This window comes from Mustela nigripes, chromosome 17, assembly GCF_022355385.1.
Source record: "Mustela nigripes isolate SB6536 chromosome 17, MUSNIG.SB6536, whole genome shotgun sequence".
NCBI lineage: Eukaryota > Metazoa > Chordata > Mammalia > Carnivora > Mustelidae > Mustela > Mustela nigripes.
Genome location: NC_081573.1, coordinates 15,708,895 through 15,719,638, shown reverse-complemented (window position 1 = coordinate 15,719,638; position 10,744 = coordinate 15,708,895). Strand labels below are relative to the sequence as shown.

Here is a 10,744-nt window from a genome sequence, read left to right as displayed (position 1 = left end):
CTGCCTTCGGCTGAGGTCATGATCCCAGGGTCCTGGGATCGAGCCCCGCATCGGGCTCTCTGTTCAGCAGGGAGCCTGCTTCCTCCTCTCTCTCTGCCTGCCTGTCTGCCTACTTGTGATCTCTCTGTCAAATAAATAAATAAATTCTTTAAAAAATAAAATAAAATAAAATACATCTTTTTAAAGTATATAATTTAGTAGCTTTTAATGTAGTCACAGGGTTATATAACCAGCACCCCTATCAAATTATATGTAAGTACTTCATTTGTTTTTTTATGTGGTAAAGTATGCATAACAAAATTTGGCATTTTAACCCTTTTTTTTTAGAGGGGGGAGGAGGGAGAGAGTATCTTAAGCAGGTTCCTCGCTCACCACGGAGCCTGCTGTGGGGCTTCATCTCACAACCCTGAAATCATGATTTGAGCTGAAATCAACAATCAGAAGCTTAGCCAACTGAGGTACCCAGGTGCCCCAACATTTTAACCAAATTTAAGGGCATAGTTAAGTAGCATTAAGTATATTCACATTGTTCTGCCACCGTCACCACCATTCATCTTCAGAACTTCATCATCTCCAACTGAAACTATACACATTAAACACTTCCCATTCCCCTCCTCCTCCCTCCCCATCCCTGGCACCCACTTTCTGTCTCTTTGAGTTTGATTATTCTAAGAGTCTCAGATAAGAGGAATCATACACTATTTGTCCTTTTGTGACTAGCTGATTTCCCTTAGCATAATGTCTTCAAGATTCATCCACGTTATAACTTGAATCAAAATAACCCTCATTTTTATGGCTGCATAATATTCCCTTGCATGCATATACCACATTTTCTTTATCTGTTTATGGACATTGGGGTTTCTTCCACTCTGGAGCTGTTGTAATACAAACATTTGCATACACGTTGTTTTGGGGTTTTTTTTTGGGGGGGGGAATGTGTATTTTCTCCTGAAATACATACGTAAGGGTAGAATTACTGGATCACATGGTAACTCCTACATTACCGGTTTTATTCTTATGATGTTGATGTAAGCGAAACTAATAGACTAATTCAGCAGCTTCCTGGAGGATGTGACTATCAGGGTGGGAAATAGCTCTTTGAAGAAAACTTGCAAAAGGATATAGCAGTGAAATCAGCATGAATATTGTAAGACTATTCTCAGAGAGTTTACCCATCTTTTTAGGCAGTAATCCAGTAATGAGCGTACATAAAAATCAGAGAATGTTGTATTACTGGTAGCTGAAGAAAATAAGAAACGTTTAGCAGAGCAATTCAAATTTAATGTACTTCTCCAAGGCCAAGTAAATACTGTTTAAAAGAATGAACTGGGGGCACCTGGGTGGCTCCAGAGGGTTAAGCCTTTGCCTTTGGCTCAGGTCATGATCTCAGAGTCCTGGGATTGAGCCCCACATCAGGCTTTCTGCTCAGCACCGAGCCTGCTTCCCCCCTCTCTCTCTGCCTGCCTCTCTGCCTACTTGTGATCTCTTCCTCTGTGTCAAATAAATAAAATCTTAAAAAAAAATAGTAAAAGAATGAACTGTGCACATTTTGGAAAACAGTTTCCACTCAGAACATAACAAATGTTCATAAGCATATACATTTTAATTTACAACATGGTCATTGAATCAATAACTTCATATGCTTAAATTCTTATCAAGATCGAAAGAAAAATATGTGATATATACACAGGGAAATATTCAGCCATTCAAAAGAAGATTTTGCTATTTGCAACAGCATGAGTGTATGTTACCCTAAATGATGTAAGTTAGAGAAAGGCAAGTAGCAATTTATATGCAGAATTTAATCCTCCAACCCCTCAAGGAAAAAAAAAAAAAAAGCTGGAGCACCTGGGTGGCTCAGTTGGTTAAGTGGCTGCCTTTGGCTCACTCAGGTCATGATCTCAGGGTCCTAGGATCGAGCCCCCTATCAAGATCACTGCTCAGCAGGGAGTTTGCTTCTCCCTCTCCCTCTGTGCTCATGCTCTCTCTCTCTCTGTCACTCTCATTGTCTCTCAAATAAATAATTTTTTTTAAAAAGCCGAACTCAGATACGGAGAAAAGATTGGTAGTTGCCAGAGGTGGTTGGGGTAGGGGACGGGAGAAATGCATTTAGATGGGCAAAAAGTACAAACTTTGAGTTATAAATGAGTCATGGGTATGTAATGTCCAGCATAGTGCTATTATTAGTAATACTGTATCGTATATTTGAAAGTTGCTAAGAAAGTAGATCTTCAAAGTTTTCATCACAAAAAAAAAATGTAACTATATATGATGATGGATATTAACTAGACTTAACTGTGGTGATCATCTTGCAATATATACAAATACGGAATCATGCTATATAACTGAAACTAATGTTATATGTCAATTATATCTCAAAGAAAGATGTAAGTTTTAGGTCCAAGTCTAATACAACAGTATATTATCTCTAAAAACTGGTTATTGAGGCATGACCTTCTTGAGGTTGCTTTAGGTATTTTCTGTCAGCTTTTAAATATCTAATTACTTGATCCCTGGTGAGATTTTGAGATTTTATAACTTAGATTGCATAACAGTATTCTGGGACACACACACACACACACTTTGGCTAAGATTAACCATGTGAGTTTCACCTTTCTTTTTTATTCATCAATACTATGAAATGCCTATGTCAAAGGATATCTTTTCTTCAATGTCTAGGTCATTGAAACAGCAAAGAAACCTGTCTCTTGTATGTAGGCAATTATTATTACTTTCCAAGAAAAAAAAATCAAGAGAAAAAGACAGGTACTGTTGATGTATGAGTGTATAGCTTTCTGGACTTCTTCTATCCACTGGAGCCTAATGATCTGTCAGCCTTTCAATATTGAAATAGGCATGTATCTTAAAAGTAGTATAGTGTAAATGTGGTTTCATAATCTGATTTTTCTGACAGTATTTCTGGAATATTTTCCATGTCTTCATTACATTCCCTTCACATTTTGTATGTAATGTATTTCATAATGTATTTCAGCAGTCAGTTTTTCTGGAATCAGAATGTTGAACCCTGCCTGACCAATTCTATGGATTTTCTAATTTGTATACCCTTTCTTTTCTTTTACTTAATTTTTTAAAAGATTTGTAGCAACATGGATGGGACTGGAAGAGATTATGCTGAGTGAAATAAGTCAAGCAGAGAGAGTCAATTATCATATGGTTTCACTTATTTATGGAGCATAACAAATAGCATGGAGGACAAGGGGATTTAGAGAGGAGAAGGGAGTTGGGGGAAATTGGAAGGGGAGGTGAACCATGAGAAACTATGGACTCTGAAAAACAATCTGAGGGGTTTGAAGCGGCAAGGGGTGGGAGGTTGGGGGAAACAGGTGGTGGGTATTAGGACACGGATTGCATGGAGCACTGGGTGTGGTGCAAAAACAATGAATACTGTTATGCTGAAAATAAATAAATAAATAAATAAATTTTTAAAAAAGATTTGTCTATTTGAGAGAGAGAGAAAGAGTACGGGGAGGGGCAAAGGGAGAGGGAGACAAGCAGACCAGTCTGAGCAGGGACCTGGACACGGCTCGATCCCCGGACCCCAGAATCATGACCTGAGCTGAAATAAAGACCCGGACACCCACTGACTGAGCCATGCAGGTGCCCCTAATCTGTATGCCCTTTCTAACCTATTCATCCTCACTGACCCCAAAGTCAGGAAGTAAGGTGTGTTTGGATGGTGTAGGTCCTTTCCAATCCTGAAAGCTGTGGATGAAGGGAAGAGGAACAGCCCAGTCTCAGGTGCAAGCAGCTTCCCCAAAAGGAAGGACTGGCCAGAAAATTGTCTGTTGAAGTATCTGCATTTCCTGGGGATTAGGGGAAGAGTTTCAATTTATCTAAAATCCTTCTAATCTTTTGCAATTAGGTGCGTTTGTATGGTCGGAGGTATAAAGTAAAATGGAATGTAGAAGCAAAACATTTAATTTCCTTTGTAGTAATACTAAAGCATGCTTGCTCTCATGGGTCTCTTTTTCTTTCCCAGTTTTGGATACTCTATTTTTCTCCAGTAGAGAAACCCCAAGGAGGACTTTTTTCATCAGTTTTTTCATCAGTTCTTGCAGCTGTCAAACTGTGACATAATGTAAGATGGTGTTCCCTTCTTATTGAAATAAATGTTTTCATTACATTTCATTTCATTCCTGTAATATAAATGTTTTCATTAATTATCTGGAAACTTCCTACCAGAAAACATCCCAATCAATTATTGGTTCTCTATACCAGTGAACAATTGTTGCAGATAACCTCGTGTTCTCCTTCTGTGACCAATCTTTTCCAACCTTTATTTGATTTATGTATATACTGGCTAGAATATTCATTATCTCTTATGAGCCCAACATATTTTAAAAGCAGGGATGGAAGAATGAAAAAAATAAAGTCCTGTAAAGAAGTGATTTGAGGGGCGCCTGGGTGGCTCAGTGGGTTAAGCCTCTGCCTTGGGCTCAGGTCATGATCCTGGGATCTAGCCCCGCATCCGGCTCTCTGCTCAGCAGGGAGCCTGCTTCCTCCTCTCTCTCTCTCTCTGCCTGCCTCTCTGCCTACTTGTGATCTCTGTCTGTCAAATAAATTTTAAAAAAATTAAATAAAAATTTCAAAAATTTTTTTAAAATCTTAAAAAAAAAAAAAAGAAATGATTTGAGCTTCCCTTGTCAGGATTGTAGCTGTTGAATTAGAGATGAGGATCCCATTTGGCCAAATGTGGAAAAATTCTGACATTTGCATAGGAGGGAGTTTTCTAGGTACAGGTGATAAAACCTGGTAATAAATGGTCTCTTTCTTAGTGTAGGTTGAGATTAATGCTTTGTGAGGCCTTTAAAATTGAATAGACATGTGATTTAGAACTTGCAAATATATGAGATCATGACCTGAGTGGAAATCAAGAATCTGCTTTTTAACAGACTAAACCACCCAGGTACCCCCAACATAATTTTTTTTTTTAACATGTTGACTACTGTTACATGTTTTCAGTTTTTTGTTATAAAAAATTCTCTGAAAAACATTCTTCTGCATATAACTTGGGTACCTCTATTTTTATTTCCTTAGGGTAAATTTTTAATAGTGGGCTTTCATATAAGAAATCACACATTTTTTTTAAAGATTTTATTTATTTATTTGACAGAGAGAAATCACAAGTAGATGGAGAAGCAGGCAGAGAGAGAGAGAGAGGGAAGCAGGCTCCCTGCTGAGCAGAAAGCCCGATGCGGGACTCGATCCCAGGACCCTGAGATCATGACCTGAGCCGAAGGCAGCGGCTTAACCCACTGAGCCACCCAGGCGCCCAGAAATCACACATTTTAAGGACATGCAATATTGTCTTCTGACCCTGTGATATTAGAATTTGGGTTGATTAAATAATCAAATGTATTTATCCCTTCTTTTTCTTTTTTTTTTTAAAGATTTTATTTATTTATTTGACAGAGAGACAGAGAACACAAGTAGGCAGAGCGGCAGGCAGAGAGGGCAGAGAGAGAGGAGGAAGCAGGCTCCCTGCTGAGCAAAGAGCCCGATACGGGGCTCGATCCCAGGACCCTGGGATCACGACCCGAGCCGAAGGCAACTGCTTAACTGACTGAGCCACCCAGGTGCTCCCCTCCTCTTTTTTTTTTTTTTTTTTTAAAGAGAGTGAATGTACTGAGTGGGGGCGAGAGTGGGGGGACACATAGAAAGAGAGAGAATCTTAAGCAGGCTTCACACTCAGCACAGAGCCTGTGACAGACAGAGTTCAATCTCCTGACCTGGAGATCATGACCTGACCTGAAATTTAGAGTCAGACACTTAATCTACTAAGCCACCTGGGTGCCCCTTTAGCTGTTACTTTTAAATGCCAATAATCCAGCAGGATATAAACTATGAATAGAAGTTAAGTATAAATCAGTGTATAGTGAAGACCACTAAAGAGAGTCAGGTGACCTACTTTGGGAATTCATAGGAAAGTGGCATTGGTTGGATTCTGGCCATTACTATAGAGTTTGAACAAGTTATACTGAGCCCATGGAATCTCTCTGGAGATAAGTGGGATTTATTGTGTAAGCTTTTGCCTTCTGATTCTTTTTTCTCAACTGATGTTTGGATGCAAAGTGAGACTATATAGTGAGTTGATTGGGCAGTTGTCTGGAAGACATTGTGGCTAAATGTCAAGGAAAAAAACCTCCCTGGGGTCAAGAAGATTTTAGAGTACTCAGAGCTTTTCTCCAAGCTTAAGAAGAGAGTGTTTTAAAATTAAATGAAGTTTTGAGGCACCTGGGTGGCTCAGTTGGTTAAGCATCTGCGTTTGGCTCAGGTTATGATCCCAGGGTCCTGGGATTAAGTTCTATATTGGGCTCTCTGCTCAGCGGAGAGCCTGCTTGTCCCTCTCCCTCTGTCTACCACTCTACTTGTGCTCTCTCTGTCTAATAAATAAATAAAATCTTAAAAAATTAGGGGCACCTGGGTGGCTCAGTGGGTTAAGCCTCTGCCTTCGGCTCAGGTCATGATCTCAGGGTCCTGGGATCGAGCCCCGCATCAGGCTCTCTGCTCAGCAGGGAGCCTGCTTCCCCCCTCTCTCTCTGCCTGCCTCTCTGCCTACTTGTGATCTCTGTCTGTCAAATAAATAAATAAAATCTTTAAAAAAATTAAATTAAGTGAAGTCTCTACTTCTTGGATAATAGCTTCTAACACATACATAAGTATATGTATAGCTTTTTAAGTTAATGTATGGCCACAGTTAAAATAATTATGAAGTATATTTAAAACAAAAAGAAAACCAAGATTACACCTATTAAACAAAGTGATAGTAACATAGGCTGAATAATGTAATAAAATGGATAAATTACCAACCCTTTCAATGGAAATCCTATTCCCTGTCCCTTAATATCTCTCTCTTTTAATGATCTAATCATGTTGTACTCCTGTTTTTTTATCTTATTTTTCTGTCGATAGTGTATCTGTAATATTTTCCTTGTCCTTAAATATGTTTTCCTATTTAGCATTTAATGGCTGCTTTGTATTTTATTGCCTGAATATTTAGTATTTATGTAGTCAGCTTGGCTGGACTCAAAACAGAGAATGTAGGCCTAGACAGTTCCTTCTTTGTGTTCATTTCCCATATATTGACCAACTTCAGTGGACCCTGAGGCCCTAAAAAGCACCTCTGGTTTGGATGATGAGGCCTCTATCAGCCTTGGAAGGTGGCAGTGAAGGCAGGTGAATCCACCCATGGAAAGACTGAGCAGCTCAACCTCAGGACTAAATAAGCTTTCCCAACATGGGATCTTGTCCAGTCGGTCTCCTGCTCCTGTATTTGGGTCTGGCTTCAATGCCAGAAATGACTTTACAACCACCTTTGTGTAGTCTGGGACTTTGTGTAGTCTGGTGACCTGGGACTTGGGGGAGACCTTAGATCATCTTCTATTTTTCCCTAAATTGTGTGTACAGTAGTGGGGGCTAATTTTAGAAGAATGGGGGAACAAAAACATTTTATTGAATTAAGTCATATTGGGAACACTAAAACTTTTTTTCTTCTCTCAGCTCTGGATTTTCTGGAATTTGAATATTTTTCAATGGAGGAACACCAAGGAGCACTGATCAGGTCTGACATTTCTAAAACCATGACCTGTGTAAGTTGGTTATTTCTGTCTTCTTGCAATATTATGATTTTAGTCTGTGTGGGTTTTTGATTAGTTAAGCCAAAGCTTCCTACTTAAAAGGGTCTCATTCACTTATCTGCTCTACAGTTTGTCCTAAAATTAAAAAAAAAAAAAGATAGCAAATAGCTCAATTTCCTCCCAATGAATGTTTGTTGTCCAGTTTTTGTATTTATTATCCAATTTACTCAGTCCACTTCTATGCTTATTCTTCAATCAAAGGCTATGATGGACCAGTAAAGGAGTGAAATCCCATGAAGGAAATATTTGAATTTCCTTTATAGGTCTCTGGTTTGATGAATTAGAGGTGTTGATCCCATTTAATTACCACAGGTAGACTTTCAAATTCTCCACAGACCTGAATTTCCTAGGCAGATGAGATATGGATATTGGTATCAGTTGGTCTCAGTTTTGGTATGTGATGGTATCTCATGTTCTTGAGCATTGTAAAATGATTGGAAACATTTGTGTCATGCATCTTGCTAAGGAATTATTGAGAGACAAATATATCTATTTTGTGGTTGAATGTGATCTGTTGAATTTGGGTGACATCTCTTTGATTACGGCTCATCTTCATCAGTATACAGTTAGAAAAATGTTGAGTAACTGATGAAAGATGATTATGAATGAGAATATTATCCAAAGGAGTGCAAATGTGTTGATTTCCAGAATAGATGAAAACCTTTGAAATTTTGTTTAACTGAAGTATATCCATGTCAAGAATGTATTAAGTCTGAGATTTCTATAATAAAATGGATTGTGACACAGACAAAATTTATCTGTCAAAAACAAAGAAAAATGCTTATGATAAGTCCTGGCAAAGGATGAACTCAGTGCTTGTAGAACTGTCAGACTTTTTTCAAAAGCTTTTACTTAATACAGAACTTTTTATATTTAATATGGGAGGGAAATCCCATCTTTGTTTAACTCTGAAGGGGAAATAATTTAGAACCTCACAGTTTTTGAAAATCCATACATCATGCAACTGGCTGATTATATGATTGTGCATTATACTTTATTGAATGGGGGAAAAAAATCTTTAATTTCATCCATTCCCCAGTAGGTCTGAGTTTTTGTGATAGCCCACAATCTATAAAGATTTGTCTGTAGTAATAGGATTCTTCAGGAATATGTGGACAATGGGCTTTGATTTTCTAGCCCACTTGTACTATATCACTCCCTTTCTTTAATTCACTCCTATAATCTCCTGTCTTTACCATCTCAAAAGTGTGTTTTCAATTTCATACTACATGGGTTTGCAGTTTCAGGAATTAGTGACATTCAGGGATGTGGCCATAGACTTCTCTCGGCAAGAGTGGGAGTACCTGGATCCTATTCAGAGGGACTTGTACAGGGATGTGATGTTGGAGAACTATAGAAACTTGGTCTCATTGGGTAAGTTTGTTTGACACGAGAAATTTAGAATGTGCTCTGTGTTATGTTGACTTTCAACACAGGGAATTTCAAAGCTGTCTTTCAAGATGTAAGCTGAATTTCTTTTTCTTGTTCCCAGAGGAAGGTTTGAGGTCTGTCTGTTTGTCAGGGCCTCTGCCACCAACCATGGTCATTTCCTCTTTTAGTGATACTTACATCTCCCTCTGGCCCTTCCTTTCTTCCTATGGGGCTAGACAAGAATTCCTTATATTTATTCCATATATAGCTTTTGTCCAGGAAGCCTGGCTTACCATTGTGTTCAGGCTGATTTGCTGTGTCATCCTCTGATCCACTTACAGGGCAATAATTAGGCGTAGACTTGCGATTGACTATAGCTATGAGAAGAGCTCTGTAGCTTCTGTAGTGGTGGACTGGATAAACAGTATTCATTTAAAACTGAAGAGTACACATTTCATTTCCTACAACCAATTTTGTATGATTTACGGCTGAAAGTTACAATTCATGGCATACATCTGTAATTGAATGAATATTTTATAAGTGAATTTTTCTTAAGGAAATAATATTATTATAATTGGCATTATTTCCCAATTATGACACTCATACTGGAGGGGGAATATGTATACATGCAGACAAATTTAATCATCAAACAACCATGCAATAATAGTAGTATCACACCCATTTTACTTGCCAACACTGGGGAAGAGTGTGTTGAAATGAGTTCCTCAAAGTCACAAGGTTGGTAGATATTAGAGGAGAAAGAATTGGTGCATAGGCCCTTAGCTCCAATGAGTATCCTCAAACATTGTTAACCTTTTCAATCACTTTGTTCAATTTTCTCTTAAGAAGAATCTATATGAGTTTAAATTAAAATAAGATTTTATCATACCAACGTGGTTTCTTTAATCATCTCATCCTTCTATTATCTGAAGTCTGTAGCAGTAACAACCTTGATTTCATTATAAATTTAAGTAAAGCTAAAGATTTTGTGAGTTCTGCTTTCATTTCTGTACCATGTGGCTTTTTTTTTTTTTTTTCTTGTAAGCAGGACATTCTGTTTCTAAGCCTGATGTGGTTGACTTATTGGAGCAAGGAAAAGAGCCCTGTATGATTTTGAGGGAAGAAACACAAAGACAGTACACAGGTAAGGAGGGGAAGAAAGGCGAAGGAAAACCATCAGGGCTGGTAGCAGCCTGTGTGGTTAAGAGGGAGGATTACATCCCTGTGGTATTTCAAGTCACAGAAAGATTGTAATAATAGTACAAAAGTTTCTTTTATACCTTTCAGCAAGTCTTTCCAAATGAGGAAAGCTTTTCTAGTCCACATTGAAGCCCTTCACCTGTCCACATCCAGTCACAATCTTCTCTCCCTGCTAAGTGTAACTTACTCTTCTGATTTTAATGGCGATCAGTTCCTTCCCTCTTTTCTCCCTCCAATTTCTCTATGTGCTTTTAAAATCTTTAATCTCTAAGTTTCTTCTCCATATCTTTTGTCCCTAACCATTTACTTGCTGAAGGAACATCTTCCATTCTGTTTTGCTGATGCCATTTTGAAATTTACTTAAACATGTTCTCTGACCTCTCTGTATCCTCTAAATAAGTAGTGGGATCAAGAAGCATAATGAGAGGGGCGCCTGGGTGGCTCAGTCATAAGCGTTTACCTTTGGCTGAGGTCATGATCCCAGGGTCCTGGGATGGAGCCTGACATCAAGCCCC

The 10,744-nt window shown here is 38.5% G+C and overlaps 1 protein-coding gene across 6 annotated transcripts in view; it reads left to right on the top strand.

Moving 5' to 3' along the window:
* The window catches only part of LOC132005366 (zinc finger protein 573), a 67,249-nt gene that overhangs the window by 38,592 nt on the left and 17,913 nt on the right, over positions 1-10,744 (top strand). Inside the window, exons 2-5 of one of the 6 annotated variants that reach the window (XM_059382411.1) lie at positions 4,001-4,099; positions 7,522-7,610; positions 8,906-9,032; positions 10,075-10,173. The exons of 1 other annotated variant lie outside the window; for it this stretch is intronic. In XM_059382411.1, coding sequence (XP_059238394.1) covers positions 7,554-7,610; positions 8,906-9,032; positions 10,075-10,173 — 283 coding nt within the window. In that variant the 5' untranslated portion in view covers positions 4,001-4,099; positions 7,522-7,553. Of the gene's footprint in view, positions 1-4,000; positions 4,100-7,521; positions 7,611-8,899; positions 9,033-10,074; positions 10,174-10,744 lie in introns of those variants that run through there. 4 more of the 6 variants (XM_059382410.1, XM_059382408.1, XM_059382409.1 and 1 more) reach the window with 4 other exon arrangements.